Source organism: Sceloporus occidentalis, unplaced genomic scaffold (assembly GCF_023333645.1).
Source record: "Sceloporus occidentalis isolate IW3139 unplaced genomic scaffold, rSceOcc1.0.p SCAF_2, whole genome shotgun sequence".
NCBI classification, from domain to species: Eukaryota; Metazoa; Chordata; class Lepidosauria; order Squamata; family Phrynosomatidae; genus Sceloporus; species Sceloporus occidentalis.
Window position 1 is genome coordinate 239,220,135 of NW_028316982.1, and position 20,405 is coordinate 239,240,539.

General features: G+C 42.1%; 1 protein-coding gene across 1 annotated transcript in view; it reads right to left on the minus strand.

The window, feature by feature from the left end:
• The window catches only part of IGSF11 (immunoglobulin superfamily member 11), a 282,934-nt gene extending 272,821 nt beyond the window's left edge, over nucleotides 1-10,113 (minus strand). Inside the window, exon 1 of the mRNA XM_089512482.1 lies at nucleotides 10,040-10,113. Within this exon, the coding sequence (XP_089368608.1) occupies nucleotides 10,040-10,109 (70 nt within the window). The 5' untranslated portion in view covers nucleotides 10,110-10,113. The remainder of the gene's footprint in view (nucleotides 1-10,039) is intronic.
• Nucleotides 10,114-20,405: the final 10,292 nt, after the last annotated feature.

Genomic DNA, 20,405 nt, shown 5'->3' on the forward strand with positions numbered 1-20,405 from the left:
TAAATCAAATGGGCATGGTAATGACAACTTCAGAAATTTAACACACACAAAGGATTTCATATTGCAAACCTTTGGCATATTATATATCTAATTTTCTTTTCTCATTCACTATCAATGTTACTGCAGGAGAAACACAGATGGATGCAAAAGTCTGCATACAGACTTCTTTGCTTTCTAGCCACTCAAGACAAGAACTTACTCAGTGTGGGCTGCACACAAGATTTATTTGTGCTGTACCCTAGGGAAAACACTATGTTGCTAGAACACTGGACATTAAAAAAACTTGCTGATCTATCATAAAGGAAGCTACCACCTTGACCAAAACAAGAACACTCTGACAAAACAGAAAGGCAGATCAGAGAAGAGGGTAGATATCATGGGGGTGGGGACAGCAGCTGTGAAGTTAAAGTTTGGTCAACTTGTACTGCTACAGATGCTGTTGGACAATAATACTCATCAGCCCTGAAAACTGGCCACTGAGTGGGGTTGATACGAACTGATACCCAGCAACATCTGTGGGGCAGGATTTCCCCACTTTTGATGTAGGTAATACTGAGCCAGATATACCATTCATCAGGCATGGTGTAAAACAGCATCTCATTTTCCTTTCCCTTCCAATCAAAAAACAATTCGCTTCTTCAGAAAGGAATTTTCACAAATATGGGGCAACTGCTGTAGTTCACCATCTGAACCTGATGCAACGATAGATGCAAACATTAAATCCTACCGCAACTAGACCACAACTAGCAAGTGAGCCAAGGCCAGGGTGATAAACAATTCCTACTGAAATCCCCTCTTTCATACAACTATGTTTTTCCCGGCAACCCTAGCCAAGGCAGAAAGAGATGAATCTAAAAATATGGGTGCCACATGTAATACAAAGCTCCCTTGAGTGACCAATTTCCTTTCTTCTAATCTGCATTATTTTATATAAATTGTAATCCTAAATATACACTTTGCTGAAAAGAATGGCTGGTCTACAGAATGGTGACTGCAAAAATCTGCATCTTCAACTGATCCCAGGAAAAAAAATGGCAACAAGTGCAGTCGACACAAAATAGATCAGATACGTCTGTCCGTCTATCTGTCTCTCCCAAACAGATATGTGCCACATCATTCTATATCAGTTAAAAACTTTAAGTTATCTCCAAGGCTCATTGTGGAGTACACTGCAGTAATGAAGGCTAAAAGTTAGAGAACCATGGATTAGTTTGGCAGCATCTGACCAGTTCGAATAAGTAAAAGGCTTATCTTTATTGGCTGATGGTGGAAGAAGGTTTTCTTACAGCAACTCCAACCATCTTTTCAAGACAACAATAATTCTGGAGTACCACTAATTTTTTTACCCAGATAAATTGTCACAGTGACCCCATCAGTCACAGGCAACCTAATCCCCTCCTCATCACTGTGTTTTCTGCTGTAAATTGGACAAAGATATGCACGTATGTATTTACAAAGAAGCGTGCCCATGCATGTGTATGAGTAAGAAATCACCAAATAAACTCATTATGATGGAATCTGTTTAGTCCAAATGAGCTACAAGTAAAAAAAACTTTAAAAAGTCTTTTCTTGGCTAGTTTCTTTTCCTGTAATCTGCATGAGTCTGCGTAAATTGGAATTTTAAGTGCACAGTTTGTTGAAAGTAATGGCTGCTCTACACATTGACTAATACATAAAAAATAGAAGTGTTAAACAAGTTTTTATTTCAGCAATTAGGATACATAATCTGGGAACCCTAGACCAAACATCCATGGTGAGAGGTTTATGGCTACACATACTTGACATCAAACATTTATATTGCGTCTATTCACACTGCAGAATTTAAGTAGTTTGACACCACTTTAACTGCCATGACTCTATCCTGTAGAATCCTGGGATTTTTAGCTTGGTGAGATATTCAGCCTTGTCTGTCAATGAGCTCTGGTGCCTTGCCAAACTACAAATCCCAGGATTCTGTACAATACAGTCATGGCAGTTAATGTGGTGTCGAACTGCTTTAATTTTGTAGTGTGGATACACCTACAGATATATTTTAAATTACATTAAACTGAGACACAAAGATGGTTAGTCAAAAAAGCCAGGCACATGTAATTATTGGTCAGTTCTGTTGTAAGGATAAAGGTAAAGGTAATCCCTTGATATGAATGTCTAGTCATAACTGACTGTAAGGGGTGGTCCTCATCTCCGTTACTAAGCCAAAAAACCAGCATTGTCCCTGAACTATTCTGATGGTCATGTAGCCAGCATGACTGCACCAAACGCTATTACCTTCCTACCAAAGTAAATGCCTATTTATTTACTTGCATTTGCATGCTTTAGAACTGCTAGGTTGGCAGAAGCTGGGACTTATGATAGGAGCTCAGCCCATCATGCAACACTCAGGCCTTGAACTGCCAACCTTCTGGTCTTCCAATCATCAGAATTGGTGTCTTAACCACTAGTCACCACATCCCTATTGATACCACTTTAATTTATGTTCAGGACTGCAACCCTTAATGAGAATAAAATACTGTATAGATCAAATGGTGTTTACACACATAAATGAGAGGAAGGAATAAAACCTTGAAGGTGCATAATTATGGCTAGCAATTACTTGTTTTTGCTTTTAGAATTCCAAATATTTATAATGGGGGTAAAAAAATGGAGCCAAAATGGACATAATTGTTCACCAGAACAGAATTGAGGGGACAGCATTACATAGTGGTTTGAGTGCTGGACTAAGATTCCAGGACAGCATGGTTCAAATCCCTGCTCAGTCATGCAACTCCACTGAGTGATGTTGAGCAAGTCACACTGTCTCAGCCTCAGTAGAAAGGAATGACAAATGTCCAAAGAATAAATCTACCCAAGAAAACCCTAGAATAGGATCACCTTAACTCAGAGTTGAAGCTATGTTCAAAAGGACATAACAATGTACTGTTTTCTGCAGACTGAAAAGCAGTATATATCAGGATATATCCTAAGTATATATCAGTATATATCATAAGAAAACAGTGGCTTTTACCACAATTAAGTAAATATGCCTTTCATTGGCATGAAAAATATGAAGCTCCTGGTTCAGTATGGCAGCAATGTGACAATGCCAACTGTTTCCAGTTGTGATGCCCACTCTGACCCATGCCAAACTATATTAATTCCCTGAGACACAACTCCAACAAACACATTTACTATTATGCAAATATTTTAAGAGTGTTTCCCTTTACAAAAAATGAATGTTCATACAAATACTCTGGAGCAACAGTGCCAACAGAAGGCACAAACACTGCAACTTACTGCTATTCAGGAACTTGAATGTGCCTTCAAAAACAGGGAAATCTAGTTTATTGCTCTGCCATATTACTGCCAAATATGTTGTGTGTGCAGTTCTCCTTGAAATAAGCTGTTTACAAGCACTCTTGCATACTGCATTTTAAAAAGTATAATAGTAGCATCCTGCCAAATAGATGAGTCGCCAGAAAAAGAGTAGTTAAATATCCCCTAAGGGGTGCCATGGGGAATACTGCTTATTTGCCATAAGATGTGAACTTTTCTCTAGTGGTTAAGACTTGGACCAAGGAGCCAGGAATATGCCATCTATTCCTTCCAGTGTGGACCAGAACTGCTGAGTGCCTCTACTTCTTGTTGTGTAATATAGATACAAACTATTTTAGCACTCCTCGACGAGACCCTGCATATACCATCCCGCACTGCAATATTTTGAACAACTCCAGTGATCAGAAAACAGTATGATCACTCTATGTTAAACACCCCTCAGAAACAACAGATAAACACAAGACAACTTATTATAATTAGGGATGGAAAGAATATTTGAAAATATTCCAAGAACATGGTTTTTCAGTGTTGTGAAACCCTGATGAGGAGAATCCTGGACCAATGAGAATCTTTGCAGTTTGGGACATATTCTGTGAAAAATTAGCACATAGGTTTTTCTGCAGAAAACAGGACTTTCTGCAGAGTAAACAGTATTTTCTGTACAGAAATAATGTTTCTGTGCAGAATTATCTTCTGTGCAGAGAACGCTATTTCTTCTGAGGAAAATGAACTATCTTGCAGATTGGACCCAAGTCTAAGCACAAAATGTATTTATGGTTCATATACACCTTACAGCATGAACATAATTTATTCAATATTTTTTTTTTAAAATGTGCATAAAAGGTGTCACTATCTCAGCCACCCATGAAAAGAGTTTGGGGCTTTGTAATATACTGGATTTTGGAATTTCAGATAAGGGAGACTCAACCTGTACTATTCTAGATTAAACTCCGAATGTGGACAAATCCTCATATTCAAGTCCTCAACACTTGAAGGAGTACATCTCTTTGTATATACCTGTCCAAGCACTGAGGTCTAGTATGAAGGTCCTCCTCTGTGTCCCACCACTGGGAACAGAACATTGTGTGGAGAAACTGGAGAAGGCCTTATCTGCTGTGGCACACCAGTCATGGAATGCCCTTCCTTTGGAAACCCAAGTGGCACTGATATTTCTACCAATTCAATGTTAGTTTAAAACTTGATCTTCACCCAGACCTTTGGAGCTAAATTGTCATTACATGGTTTCATCTTGTTATTATCGATATCTTCTATTTTAATCTCCCTTGCTTAATCATGCTGAGCTGTTTTAAATCATTTAGACTTTACTAAATAATTTTTAGATTTTACTATAATTTGAGATCTCCACATATAGTGTAAACATTTTAGTTAATAGATAACCATAATTGACCCCATAAAGTTTGAAATGTGTAGGTTTGATGCCTCTGCAGCTACACAAGTCCCTGCTTTGACAAAGGAACCCCAACAACTTGCATAAAGTGTTTCCTCTACAAGCAATAACTGTGTTACCAATAACAGTTCTTATCCCCCCCCCCCAAATTTTATTTCCCTCCATTCATTCCATAAATGAGATACTAGAATAATTCTGAGCATGGATCTGAATTGAGAGTTGTTTGCTTCCCCAAACACACACACATTTGGATACGGCAGGACACAAGAAAAAAATGCCCACACATAAAGTCAGCATGTTTCTTAAAAGTTGGCCGGGGTCCTGTTCTGCAATTGTGTCCATTTCTCCAAATTGTCACAGCTGAAATGGAGAGCAAATCTCAGCACTACAGATGCATCTGAAGTCTAGATCTGGCATACAGATCATGCTGTCATTCTGAATGCAATGGTTTATAATTAGAAAATCTTAGACCCCAAAAAAAACCCTGAGAACATGTAATTATTTTTGCCACTGATATAGGCACTGAGTGGCTTACATAGACAAAAGGAAGTATAAATCTGTTTACTGCACTGTGATGAATAACTGTTGAAGCTTTTTGATACAGCACTGTTTCCTTTCAAAATGGATGGTACAATGCCCATCAATGGGCAGTGCAGTTCGCAAACAATGCCAAGTCACATATGTTGGAGTGGGACCTGAACCATTTCTAACTTCTGCTATACTAACTGAACCTTTCAATATCAAGGCAAAAATTGTTTTCATGATCAATGTTTAATGGTATTTTCCTTCTGCCACTCAAGTTCAGAAACAGATCGAGAATGGTCTACAGCTGCTAGTTGAAAGCTCAGATACTCCATAGGAGGGGAGGGGGGATCCAATCCAGTGTACACTTCAAACAATACTACTTTCTTCCTTACCATTTTCCCAAGAGATCCTTTTTGCATGCACCTTATCCTTTTTAATAAATGTACAGCTACCCATTAGTTGTAAAATATCCAGCAATCTTCTTTAGTGGGGCCTTCTGTTTTTGAGCCACTTGAATTTATCACCCTGTTTTGCACCTAAAGAAAGATGGTACCATAACCAACCTTACACATCTTTCAAGGGCCACGATCTAAGGTAACAGTCCTCATTAATGAACGACACATCACCTTCCTTTCAATAATTTCCATTCCCAGTGAGTCTGAGGTGAGTCTTCAGATGGTAGTGTATTCACCTGTTGTGCAAACCCTATGCTAAGGTTCACATCTAGTGAAAATTAAAAGTAGAAAAAGCATATAAACTTCCACACATATTCTATTGCCTTCACTATGTTTCAAGATCATTTCAGGATCTTTTTTTAAAAAATCACCCTTCTCTCATGTTTCTCTATAGCGCAAAGCTAGCAATCATATAGCTCAGTTACACACACCCATTCAAATACACACACACAACAGATTAATTATCCCTATCATCTCTACCTACAAGAAGTATAGCAAAACCACTCTCTCATTCATTGACAGATGTGCATACTCATAACACATAGACACATACACACAAACTGCAAAGTCTACACAACTACCATATTCATTACAGGCACAGCAAAACAAGCCACCACATCACTTTATAGGTGCAAAATAATATTCATCAAGTCCACAATTAGGAGCTTGTGGCAGCATCATTTCCTGATAGTGGAAACACTACAGAGGTGTTTACACTAATCCTAGCAGCCACCCACTCGTTTCTTAAAGAGAGGAGCATTACACCATCTCAGTTCAAATGACTATTCCAGTTTTCTTTTATGAAGCCAAGAAAGGTGTTGTGAACGAAGCACTCCAACCATCACACTGCTACCTTAGTACAAGTATCCTGGCTTGTACTAAGCCTCAGTTTTTCATTAACTCCCATTCCTTCCTGACTTGTTGTGTTGTTTTTTTTGTTTGTTTGTTTTTTGGCTAACCAACTTTCAGTGAGAATATTCAAACATAACAAAGGCTGCATCCATACTACAGAAATAGTCCCAGATGAAACTACTTTAACCGTCATGGTTCAATGATAGGAATTCTGGGAATTGTAGTTTTGTGAGGTATTTAGCCTTCTCTGTCAGAAAGCTCTGGCACCACAACAAACTACAATTCCCAGGATCCAGAGCATTGGGCCATGGCAGTTAAAGTGATGTAAACCTAGATTATTTCTCCAGTGCAGATGCAGCCAAAGAAATCACTATTAATACATACTAGGATCTTTGCATGAGAAGTGAACACATCCCCAGTGTTCATCTCAGTTACAGTGGTTTATGAAGTATGGAATTATTGTCCAAGTCAAGCCACTTTATGACCTACTGAACTGATGTTGAGAGGTCATAAATGAATTCACTTGAGTAATATATAATTCTCTACCATTCAAGTACAAGACTATGACAAAGGAATACAGCAAAAACACTTTAGGGAGATAATGGGGCTCCAGCAGGAGGAAACTGGGATGGAGTGAAATGAGGTGAGAGGGAAAGAAATTTATGTGTTGCATAGTAAGACCAGGAAAACAGTGCAGGGATTCAGCAACAAGTACAATTTTGCCAAAATGATAGAAGAACTATGCACTGTTTGGGGAAAGAAAGGCCTAAACTGGAGACTGCAGGGAGTGCTGCAGACCCAAATTAAGGTGCCTTTGCAAAGATATAAAACAAACTGAAAAGCAGCTGGTACAGTTCTGCATCTGTATCTTTAGCAGCAGGAACTTCAGTCCTTCAGTTACAAGCTTCAGTGGCACAAGCTATCCCATACCAACACACCACATGCTGGGGAAACTGAATCACATCAACAAAGAAGAAAGAGGCCCGTGTAAAAAATAACTTTACTAAAACAGTGTGACTTTTAGACGTTATCAAGGAGATGCCGCAATACAAGAATGATAGTCCATTGAAATATCAACATCACCAAGTTCATTTTTGCTTAATACAGTGGTCCCTGCACATTTGCTGGGGTTAGGGGTGAAGGACCTCTGTGAATGTGAAAAAAACGCACATTAAAAAAAAACACACATTATTCCTTTTGTCTGAGAGAACACCTATCTAGGAATCTCCAGGTCCTCCAGTGCAACTCTGCCAGATGTGCCTAGAGAAGTGTTTCTCTATGAACTTCTAGGTGCCCCAGCACAACTCTATGGTCAACTTCCAGCAGAATTGCACTGGAGGACTTAGCAATTCCTAGAGGGGACATATGAATCTAAACCGCAAATAATCAAATCCGCAAAAGCCAAAGCCACAAATGTGGAGGGCCAACTGTCCTTGCATGCAAGCAAACCACACAGTGACAAAACTGATGTCCTACATATCTGTACACCACTAAACTTATAGAAATCAAGCATTATAGATTTCCATCAGGTTGTCAATAGTATTAATTTTAGAAACATAATTGTATGTCTACCAGGTGCTTCTCAGTGTTGTTTTGCTGATCCTAAATCAATAAACTAATGTTAAATCCAATTGGTTCCAGTTAGTTACTTCCTTGCATATATACATCCTTGTAGCTGAGTCTTTTGCTCCAGATAAATTCACTGCATGGAAACCATACTTCCCATCCAAACTGTAACTCATCTGTACATCCTCCACAAATGTTAAAAATCCTAATGCATTACACAGCAAATCTGTTATTACATCTTCATGCAACATTAATGATATATTTCTCTCTGATATATATGATGTTTTCAAATCGATTCCTCATGTACAATAAAAGATTAAATACGCAGTTTCATCCCTGGCACAGGAATTGCTGCCCACATCAAAAGGACCACAACTTAATTCCCAAAATAAAAAATTAAAAAACCCATATTAACGTTAGAAACTGAGATTATTTGGGGTTTAACAAGGATTATGTAGAAATAGTTACTCTGTTATATGAAAACCTTTCTCGATGTGCGTGCCAAAGAAGCTATTGCCATCGTACAGTGGAAACAATTAGCATAAAAGCAGTACATAAAGTGAAGGCAAAACATCTGATCAAATCTGGCCTCACATTTCAGTATTTCAGTATTTAAGAATAACCCACAGTGAACACAAACGGGAAATGCTTCTCTGACTATATGACCATCCAGCTTGATCGGGTTTTACTAAGTACATCTTAGTGCTCCGGTCCTAAGAAAGTTTTTCCTTGATCAAACTTTTTTTGCATCCTTTCAGAGGGAGCCCTGTGCCAGGCAATACCAACAAAACAAAGGCACCTCAACATATTAAACTGCCACCTTGGGTTAAATATAAGAAGCCACAGAGGGCATGTAGTGTAATTAATACTAAACATGATGATGATGATTGCGGGAAATCCCTTCATGTTTAAATATGACACTTTGGCACGGTACATGCAACGATAAACACTTTCCCAAAGTAATGATGAAGCAGGTAACAGTTTTGCATAGATGCACCTTGCCCCAAGAGTTGTTGGAAAACGAAATAGGAAACACTACTAGAAACACCACCAACTCTGCCTTCAAAAAGAGATTACAGAGGGAAATAACGCCTTGCCAGTTCTCTCTATCAGAAAACCAGGACTTGAAGTGTTGTTGTTCCTGGAAGGTCACATCATCAGATCGGATTTTTCTTGCCCCACTTTCCCCCCAAAGCCCCACACAGAGAGACATTTCGTTCTTCTTTCTTGTTCCATTTCTCTTCTCTTTCAGGCTTGGGAGCAAAGAGCTATTTCCCAAAAGAATCGGGGCGCTTGGGAAGAAATAAATAAATAAATACAGAGAGGAGAAGAAGTTGGGGGGAGACGAGAGAGACACTCCCTCGGGGACTTTCTGGCAACTTGCTCAGTTCAGCAAAAGCCCAGCTCGACCTCCATCCACCAAGGCGCACCTAACACTTCGGCTGGGTCTCCCACTTCAGCTGAGTGCCTCCTTTCCTTGGAGAGCCCACCTCGCCTGCTCCCTCCTTCCCAGGTGCCAAAGTGAGGAGTTCGAATCCTGCGCAGGGAGAGAGGAGAAGGAGGGGACTGCCCAGAAAGACTGGCATCCTCCAGCTGTCCCTTGCAAGGGCTCCTGAGGCACCCTCTTTGCCTCCTCCCTCCCTCCCTCCCTCTCTCCCTCTCTGCCAGGTGCCCAAGTTAGGAGTTCGAATCCTGTGCAAGGAGAGAGGAGAAGGAAAGGACTGGCCAAAAGGCCTGGCATCCTCCAGCTGTCCCTTGCAAGGGCTCCTGGAGCACCCTCTTTGCCTACTCCTTCCCTTCCTCCCTCCTCCCAGGGGCTAAAGTTAGGAGTTGGAATCCTGCGCAGGGAGAGTGAAGGGGGATCCCCACACCTGGCTAGACCCCTCCTCCCTCCAAAGCCCCCAGCAGCCTCTCCTCTTACCTCGCAGAGACAGCAGCGCAGCCCAAGGGGCCACCCAAAGCCCCCAGCTCCAAGAGCCCTTGCAAGGCATGCCGCCGGGGAAAGGAGGAACCGGAGCAGCAGCAGCAGCAGCAGCGGCTGCAGCAGCAAAGTCCAGCCGAACGAAGCCCTCCCTGCCTGGCTCTCTCTCTCTCTCTCTCTTTCTCTCTCGTTTGCCGGCCCAGAGCCGGGGCGGCTCCCGCTGCAGCAGCGCTGCACCAGCGGCAGCAGCAGCAGCACAAGCTGCCTGGCTGCTGCTGTCCCAGGACCGCCTGCGTTCTTTGCAATGCTTGCTCCCTGGGAGGCTTGGGAGCTCCGGGGATGTTGCAGCCCAGGTTGGGAGCTGGCGGCCCGAGAGCGCAGCCTGGCGGCTCCACCGGGCGGCGGCGAGTGCCTTTGGCCACGCACGGCACATTACCCAGCGTGGCCAAAGGCACTCGCCGCCGCCCGGTGGAGCCGCCAGGCTGCATGAGCCAACAGTGTGATGCGGCAGCTAACAAGGCCAATGCGATCCAAGGCTGCATCAATAGAAGTATAGCGTCCAAAGGAGGGTGACCAAAATGGTGAAGGGACTGGAAACCATGCCTTAAGGAGTTGGGGATGTTTATCCTGGAGAAGAGAAGGTTAAGAGGTGATAAATACTTGAAGGGTTGTCATATTGAGGAGGGAGCAAGCTTGTTTTCTGCTGCTCCAGAGAATAAGACTTGGATCAATGGATGCAAGCTCCAGGAAAAGAGATTCCACCTCAATATTAGGAGGAACTTCCTGACAGTCAGGGCTGTTTGACAGTGGAACACAGCGGAATCTCTTCCCTTAGAGGTCTTTAAACAGAGGCTGGATGGCCCTTGTGGTCTCTTCCAATTCTACAGTTCTATGATTCTATGAAGATATGGCCACCTCAAAGCTTTGGAGGGGGGAATTATTATTATTATTATTATTATTATTATTATTATTTCATTTTCTTATATCTCACCTTTCTCCCAACATAGAGACTCAAGGCAAACAAAGTGCTCCTATAAATGTACAGTCCTACTTGCTTCAAAATGGAGGACACTCACGCGGAAGCTTCTTCTTCTTCTTTTGTAGTCATGCTTCGAAATGGAGGACATTCGAGGAAAAAGGGAGGATGTGGCCAACTCACAGCTAAATACCGCTCCTATACAAATGTCAACCCCTGCTTCCTAGTCATGCTCAGAATGGATTAACTGAAAGCTAAAAAGAAAATAGAAAGAAAGAAACCACTCATATGGTTTCTCAGTCCTGCTCAAAATGTTTAACCACCAAGGAGGACATGGCCCCTGAAAATGGAGGACATATTCAAGGAGAAAATGGAGCAAAAACACACCCAGGACATTCAATCACTCCTAGAAATGTGAAAGGGCCAACTAAAAATACTCATGCAAAACTAAATTCATGCTTTTGAGTCATGCTCCAAATGGAGGGCCTTTGGGATTTCCTCCTGGACACAAGGTCGAAATAAAGGACAGGCCCTGGAAAAGGAGGTCTGGCAGAAGAAGCAGATGTCCTAACCACCAAGGAGGACAAGGCACTGCAAAATGGAGAGTGTATTCAAAGGGAAAATGAAGGACATGACCAGCTCAAAGCTAAAAAGCAATCAATTCAACCACTCTACTCCAATTCCTGTTTTTAACTAAAAGCTTTTAAAAACAAAAGAAACCCACTATTTAAAGTAAATTTATGGTTTTTAGTCCTGCTCAAAATGGACATCCTAACCACCAAGGAGGACAAGGCAATGGAAAATGGAGGACACGCAAGGATGGAGGACACGACCAACTCAAAACTTAAAACACTCCTAGAAATGTACATCCCTGCTTCCTAGTCCTGCTCAAAATAGAGGACCTTTTGTAATTCCTCCTGAATGGAGGGTCAAAATGGAGGCCAGGTCCTGGAAAAGAAGGACAAGGCACAGGAAAATGGAGGACATGGCCAACTTAAAGCTAAACTCCTGGGGCATTCAATGAAAGGTCAATTCCTACTTCTCAGTCATGTTTAGAATGGACCAACTAAAAGCTAAAAAACACACTGAAGGCCTTTGGGTATTCTTCCTGGACAGAAGGTCAAAATGTCCTGGAAAAGAAGGACATTTGGTCACCCTGGTCTGAACATAAGCTTGAAATGGAGAGCTAAGAAGCATGAATTTAGTTTTATATGAATGATCTTTAGCTTTTGTTTGGCCCATTCTGTCCTAACCACCAAGGAGGAGGAGGCACCATACAAAGGAGGACGTGACCAAATAAAAGCTAAGAACACTCCTAGAAATGTCAGTTCCTTCTTCTTAGTCCTGCTCAAAATGGATCAAAATTAAAAGCTAAAAAGCACTAATACAAAAGTAAATTCTCACTACGTAGAATACTTTGAAAATCAAGCCCTGGAAACAGCACCAAAAAAGCCCACAACATGGTTCCAATATGTGGATGGCACTTTCACCATTTGGAGCCATAGAGAAGACAATCTGGCTGTGTTTCTGAACCATCTGAACAACATCCACCCCAACATCCAATTCACTATGGAAAAAGAAAAGGAAGAAACACTGCAATTCTTGGATGTCCTTCTCTGCCTGAGAATTCTAAATACCCCTCCTTAAAACTGCAAATCCCAGAATGCAACAGAAGGCAGCTAGAGGAGTCAAAGTGGAATAGTAGCACTTTAAGAGTATAGTGTGATAAACATCCTAGTCATCCACAAACCGAACCAATGTTTGGGCCACACAGTACACAGAAAAACTACACACAGAGACAGATACCTGCACCGAAACTCAAACCATCACCCAGGACAAAAAAGAAGCACAATAGAAACACTGCTAGACCAAGCAAAATGGATCTGTGAACACCACTTCTTGGAAGATGAATTGAAGCACCTAGACTGGGCTCTACAGGCTGATGGTTATTCCAGCTCAGACATCAGAAGGGCTGCCAAACCCAGAAAAACCCAGAGGAGGGAAGACAAGCAACCACCCAAAGGGAAGGTATTTTTACCACACATCAAAGGAGTCACAGACAGAATAATGAGGTGAGGAAACACAATCTTCAAATGGTTTACAAACTGACTAAGAAAATATAGCAATGCTGAGCTCAGTGAAGGACAGGAGAGGCCCTCTCACAGCCACAGGAGTTTACTGCATAACATGCAGCTGCGGACAAGTCTACATAGGGACCACCAAATGCAGGGTACAAGCACGAATCAAGGAACATGAGAGACACTGCAGACTTGGCCAGCCAGAAAAATCAGCAGTAGCAGAACCATGTTATAAACCATCCAGGGCATAAAATACTGTTTCATAACACTAAAATTCAGGATTATGGAGTTTATCACACTACTTACCTCCTACTCTTCTCCTGTTGCCCCAGTGTCATCGATCTGCGACGAGAGCCTCCTGGTGGGATCACAGATGGCGCTATTAAAGGGGAACGCTTCCGTTTTTGTCATGGAAGCGTCCTCGTAATTGTTTTAAAAGGGGCCCTTTTTTAATAACAGATTAAATCATTATCTACCAGGAGGCTCCCGTCGCAGATCGATGATGCTGGGGCAACGGGAGCAGACTGAGAGGTAAGTAGTGTGATAAACTCCTATGTCAACAACTATCAGGTCAGAATGCACACAGGGAAGCCACTGAAATCCACAAACACTTGGACAACTTCAACAAACACTTGGACAACTTCAACAGGACTGTTAAAGTTAACAAAATTTGGCTACCTTTCCTGAAAAACAGCAAAATCAGGACTCAGCAAATGCAAATGGAAAACCACCCAGAGTCAGGGGTTTTCCCAGCAGACAATGATCACTAATTAAACAGACACTAATCCTCTGTGCATATCCTCCCACCCTGAGGCCTTGCCATCAACAACAGAACAATACACAAATTAACATGGAAATCACTTCTTCCAACCCAGAGTCACATAGTATTTATATATATATATATATACCCCACTCTCTTCCATGCCAGCATTCTCTGAAGATGCCAGCCACAGATGCAGGTGAAAGATCAGCAATAAACTCTTCTAGAACCAACATGGCCACATGGCCCGAAAAACCCACAAAAAATTCACACTTCCTAGAGGGCCTTTTGAAATTCCTCCTGCAAAGAAGGTCTGCATGGAGGACAGGCCCAGGAAATGGAGGATGTTTGACAGGGCGACCAGCTGACCTAACCACCAAGAGGACAAGGCATCACAAAATGGAGGACATACTCAAGGGAAAATGGAGGCCCTGGAAAATGAGTATGTGTGGCAGGGTGACCCAATGTCCTAATCCCACAATGAAGGACATTCAAGGAAAACTGGAGGCCATGACCAACTCAAAGCAGGGGGGGAAACCACCCAGTAATGTAAATTCCTTCTCAAAATGGGAAGGCTTTTGGGATTCCTCTTGGAGAGAAGGTTGAAATAGAGGACAGGTCCTGGAAAAAGCCTGGTCAACCTGAGGGTGTGTGAGAGAGAAAGATGCCACCAGCTCCCAGTCTGGACTGCAGCTCTTTCAGAGGGAGAAAGAGATTCACTTCAGGTCCCTCCTCACACAACACACACTACACATAGAAAGGTAGGCTCTATGAGCCAAAATAAAGTTCAAAGGCACCCCTGGCCCTCGACACACTAGAGGAGGCTTAGCAGTACTAATGGCTTGGGCTGAGGGAGAAAGAACACTTGCCCCAGGAACAAAAGGGGGGAAGACCACTGACACGTCCTGGAGCCTTTGACCTCCTGTTACCTTCCTCTCTCCAAGGAAAGCCCTCCTGGGATGGGAGAAGAGCTCAAGTTGGAATGTGGGTCGTTTAGAAGAAGAACAATCCTATCACCCTTCTGGAAAGGATGGGCATCCCCCAAAAGAAACCCAGGAGGAGACAGAGGGAGAGAGAGAGAGAGAGATAAGAAAGGGGTTTTTTTTAAATATAGGATTTTTATATATATTATAGGATAGGATAGGATGGAATATATATAGGATTTTTATATATATTATATATAGAATAGGATGCAGGATGGGTGTGTGTGTGTGTAGATATAGATATATGATAGGATAGGATTTTTATATGTATTTTTGCAAGGGTGAACTCTCCAGGTTCATCACGTGCAGCCTTCCAAGAGTTGTACCTGCATTCTCCTCTGTGACATTGCACAAAAGGTTTTTTTCCCCTTCCTTTTTCCTTTCTAGGGGCAGCCTCTCTCCTGAGGTAGTGAAACTCTCCCATTACTGAGGCTGCGAGGCTTGTTTGGGGGTTTTTTGTTTGTTTTTTTAGTTTTTTGTTTGTTTGTTTTGTATTTTGTGTGTGTGTGTGTGTGTGCGCGCGCGCGCGCGTGTGCTGCTGCTGGGAGCAGGCTTAGTGATAGCCAGGAAGGTAGAGAACATCAAATTATGCACCTTCTGTCTTCTCACTTTGTGTATCCCTTTCTTTCTCTTTTTTTCCCTTTCTCTCTTTCTCTTTTTAAAGGTAGCATTTAAGATTATGTTAAATGTGACTTTTTAACAAAGTAACTTCCAAGAGAGCCAGCATGGTATAGTGGTTTGAGTGTGAACAATATCGCACTACACTGTTATAGCGCTATTATCCCACTTTAATGGCTGTGACAGCTGCCTCTGTGAAATTCTGGGGTTTGTAGTTTACTGGAGCATAAGAGCTCTCTGACTAAGAATTTTAAATACCTCTCTCTAATCTACAAATCCTAGGATTCCACAGGAGGCAGCCATAGCAGTTAAAGTGGAATAATAGTTCTATAATAGTGTGAGGCGATATTGGATGCAATACTGGGAGACCAGAGCTTGAATCACAGCTCAGCAGTGGGCTTGAAATAATTGATGATGATGATGATGATGATGATGATGATGATGATGATGATGATGATGATGAAAGCAGCAATGGTATGGGCAAGTAGGCCTAAGGGGAGACTTTCGTTTTGCCTAAAGCAAAAGACAAGATGGCAGTTCATCCTCATTCCACATATAAAACTTTTGGGTTTGAGTTTAGCTGTGGGTCTTCACCTGTTGACATCTTGTGATCCCTTGAATTTTGTTGGGTTTTCTCAGCAAGGAATACTCACCGCTTGTTTACCATTGCCTTCCTCTGAAATACAGCCTACAGCTCCTGATATGCCCTGGCAGTTTCCCATCGAAGAATGAAATTGCTAACTCTGTTTAGCTGCTAGGATCTGATATGTTCTTCTGCCTTCAGGGATTTTAGGCCCTGATGTATAGAACCTGAGTTCTTAATTCAATCCAAGTGGAAGAATACTGTCAATGGTGGCTCTTATGTGAGTGAGGCTGTGGTTGATCTGGGATTTAGTCTGAATTTGGATGAAAATATCTAGGATGCCAAGCCCATTTATGTAGGTATTATATTAAGCCAGGGGTAGGCAACCCTTTTGAGCCGGGGGCCGGGTTGCTGTCCCTCAGACAACTGGGGGGCCGAAGCCAAAAAACAAATAATTAAATAATTTTTAAAAAATTAAATAAATAAATAAACCGGGACAAATGTAGGACAAAATTTTCAAATGGAGGGCACTTTTTCAATAAAAAATGGAGGACACATGAAAAAATTTACTGATTTTTTAAAAAATGTTAAGATAAATGCATGTTTCTGAGGCTTCTATAGACAATTGCCCCACCATGCCCCTTGCGCGAGACGCCAAAGGCCCCGGCGGCAATCGGTGGCAGGACCGGGCTGGGGCCGGTCCCAAGGCCTCGCCGGGCCGCATCCGGCTCGTGGGCCGTAGGTTGCCTACCCCTGTATTAAGCCAAGGTAGGCTTGATGTTGAACATCAAGAAAGCAAAAATAATGACCATGGAAGACCTAACCAGAATTCATCCTAGATAATGAGAAAATTGAAATAGTAAAGAAATTTCCATATCTTGGATCAAACATTAATCAGAATCGAAACTGCAGTCAAGAAAATAGAAGAAGGCCAGGACTGGGAAGGGCAACTTTGAAAGAACTAGATAAAATCATAAAGAGCAAAGATATAACTCTGAACACTAAAGTGAAGATTGTCCAAGCCATCAAATTTCCCATCACCATGTACAAAAATGAGAACTGGACAGTGAACAAGGTGGATAAGAAGAAAATAAAATTAATTTGAAATGTGGTGCTGGAGAATAATGCTGAAGCCAAGAAGACAAACAAATGGGTTCTAGAACAGATCAAGCCCAAACTCCCCCTAGAAGACAGGATGACTAAACTGAGGCTGTTGTATTTTGGCCACATCATGACATGGCATGAATCATTAGAAAAGAAGGTAGGAGACAGTAGAAAGAGAGGAAGATTACATGCCAGATGGATGGACTCAATCAGAGAGACCACAGGCCTGAGCCTACAGGACCTCTGCAGTGCATTTTATAAGTGAATCTGCTCTGGATATTAGTCAAAATTTTAAAGTGTTACCTAAGGTGCTGAACCTATTTTGGAGAAAGGATTCAGCACTTTGGATAGCTGCTTTAAACTTTGTGCTGAAATGCAGAGCAGATTCACTGTCCCGCTGATAGCAGAGCCATCTAAGTCCCAGTCCTGGGAAAAGAGCAGGATATAAATAAATATAATAATATTAATCTGCTATCACTGGATAATATTCTTCTGAGGGAAGCAGACAATTTTATGGAGGGAAATACAATCCATGGTGCATGTAACTGTGACACAAGCAGCTCTGCCCTCCAATAGAGAGTAATAGGCAAGAGGAGTGGCTGGCAGCCCTCCAGCATTTACCCCATGAAGCATTTGCCACACTCTGCTTAATTGTACAGCCAGGGATGTTAAGCAATCTGATGCTGAATTTAGACAAAACAGAAGGAGTAATCTTGAGACATGGATTCTGGACACGTGCCACTGAGGAAATTCAGTTTATTCCTGCCACTCAGACAAAAAATTCAGAGCACTCCTGTACCAGGAATCCCAAGGTTCAGCGTTGGCCGGGAGTCATTTTTCCCTGTCATGTGAGTGTGAGAAGACTTTTAATTGAGATTTGTCTTTAGTGACCTTAGTTTACCACTGTGACACCTAAAACTCTTGAAAATTTTACTTAAAGTCCCTTGGAAGCTTCAGCTAGGATGCTGGGGTAATATTACATCATTACTCCTGCATCTACACTGCCCTCCTTTTTTTTGGCAAAGCCTCTGAATATGTGTAGCAAAACCAAATAGTCAAAGATTTTGTCAGGTATACGGCTAATATTATTATCCCACCCCCATTCTCATGCTCACTTCCCCCATGTACATATATGTGTATGTGTATGTGTGTGTGTGTGTGTATGTATCTCAAATGCAGGAGAAAGTGATACTATTGAAGGACAATGGAGTATCTTCATGCACTATGATTTTAAAAGTTTAAAACATGCACTGTGTGAGTCGGAGGATATTTTCTATTGTAGTTGTTAACTGTCATCAAGTAAACTTCACCTTATGCTTACCCTATGAATGAGAGACCTCCAGGTCACTCTGTTATCAACAGCCCTGCTCAGGTCTTGCATGCTCAGAGCCTTTGCTACATTGTTTGACTATATGGATCCATAATGTGGTCTTCCTTTTTTCCTACTGCCTTGTATCTTTCAAAGCATCACTGTCTTTTTCAATGATTCATGTCCTCTCATGATATGTCAGCTTAGTCTTCTTGGCTTCTAGGGAGAGTTCAGGTATAATTTGCTCTAAGACCCACTTACTTGTCTTTTTTGGCTGTCCACGGGATCCACAGGGTTCTCCTCCATTTGAACAACATTTTAACATTTCAAATGTGTTGAATCGCTTCCTATCAGTTTTCTTCACTGTCCAGCTTACACATCGATACACAGAAATCAGAAATATAATGTCATGGACAATCCTGACTTTGGTATTCAATTATATGTCTTTACACTTGCAGATCTTGTCTAGTTCCTTCATAGCTGCTCTTCCAAGTCCTAGTCTTCTTCTGATTTCTTGACTCCAGTTTTTGTTTCATTTAATGACTGAGCCAAGGTATGAGAAACCTTTGGCTACTTCAGTGTCTTCACTGTCTACTTTAAAGTCATGTAAATCATATAGCAGCGATGGCAAACCTTTTAGAGAATGAGTGCCCAAGCTCAGTTGCATTCCTGCACTGGGTGCCATGCAGTGTCAGGGGTAGATTTCCGTGGAGGCAAGACTTTTGAGGGTGGGACATCCACCTTCCGGGGGCAGGAATTTTAGGGGGCAGTATTCCAGTGCAAAAAACCCAAGGCACACACTCTCAGCCTCAGACTAGCAATAGCAACCCCCTCCCCCCACCAATGAAACCTGCCAAGAAAACTCCATGATAGTTTCATCTTAGGGACGCAACAAGTCAGAAACAACTTGAAGGCACCACACCACACACACAAGTCATGCTGTCTCAACCTCAAGGAAGGGCAAAGGCAACCCCCCCCCCCAGCTCCTTCCTCTGCCCTCCTGTAGCCTTAACTAGCTCTGGGAACCCAGTTAAAGGCATGGAATGGGAAAGAAGGAACAGACATGTGCCTGCTCTGCTCCTTCCGCCACCCTCCCCTGCGTGTAAGTGGCTCTGAGGAGGCAGTTAAAGGGATGGGAGGGTGAGAGAAGAGGAAGAGCCAGCATGCATCTGTTCCTCCTCTTCCTCTGCCCTCTCGTGCCTTTAACTGGCTTTGGAAAGCCAGTTAAAGTCATGGGAGGGTGGAGGAACAGGTGCACTAGCTCTTTTTCTTCCCCCGCCCTCCCGTCCTATTAACTGCCTCCCCAGAGACAGCTGAAGGAACAGGAGGGTGGGGGAAGAAGAGGAACAGGTGACTGTGCCCTCAGAGCTCTGTGTGCCAGAGAGGACACGCATGCCACAGATTCACCACAACTGGTCTAGACTATTTCCACCATCCAAATCAGAGCAAAACAGTAGTTTCAGCTGTTCCTAGTCTTTTGGCATTTGCAGCTATCAGTGTTGTTACATTCAGCTCACCTTTTTGTGTGAGTCTTTTTGTTTTTGTTCTTTTGTCTCTGGATAAGAAGAGATGGGAGGACAATGCAGTTTGGCTTGCATTTTCATCCAAAGTAACCTAAATTAAGCTTTCCAAACTAATATATAAACTCAGACACAATTATCCTTTGTTTTTTCATATATCACCTGATTTACAATGCAGTTCTGTTCTTTTTAAAAATATGCAAAAATGCATACACTAGCTAACTACATATAGAAGAATGCAAATAGTAGTGTTCCAAATGTATTTTAGGGATTATTATTGTTTGCCTTCAAGTCATTTTTGTCTTAGGGTGATGCTAAGGTGAATCTATCATGGGGTTTTCTTGGCAAGATTTGGTCAGAGGAGTTTGCCTTTAGCTTTTTCTGAGGCTAAGAGAACATGACTTGCCCAAAGCAACCCAATGGGTTTCCATTGGT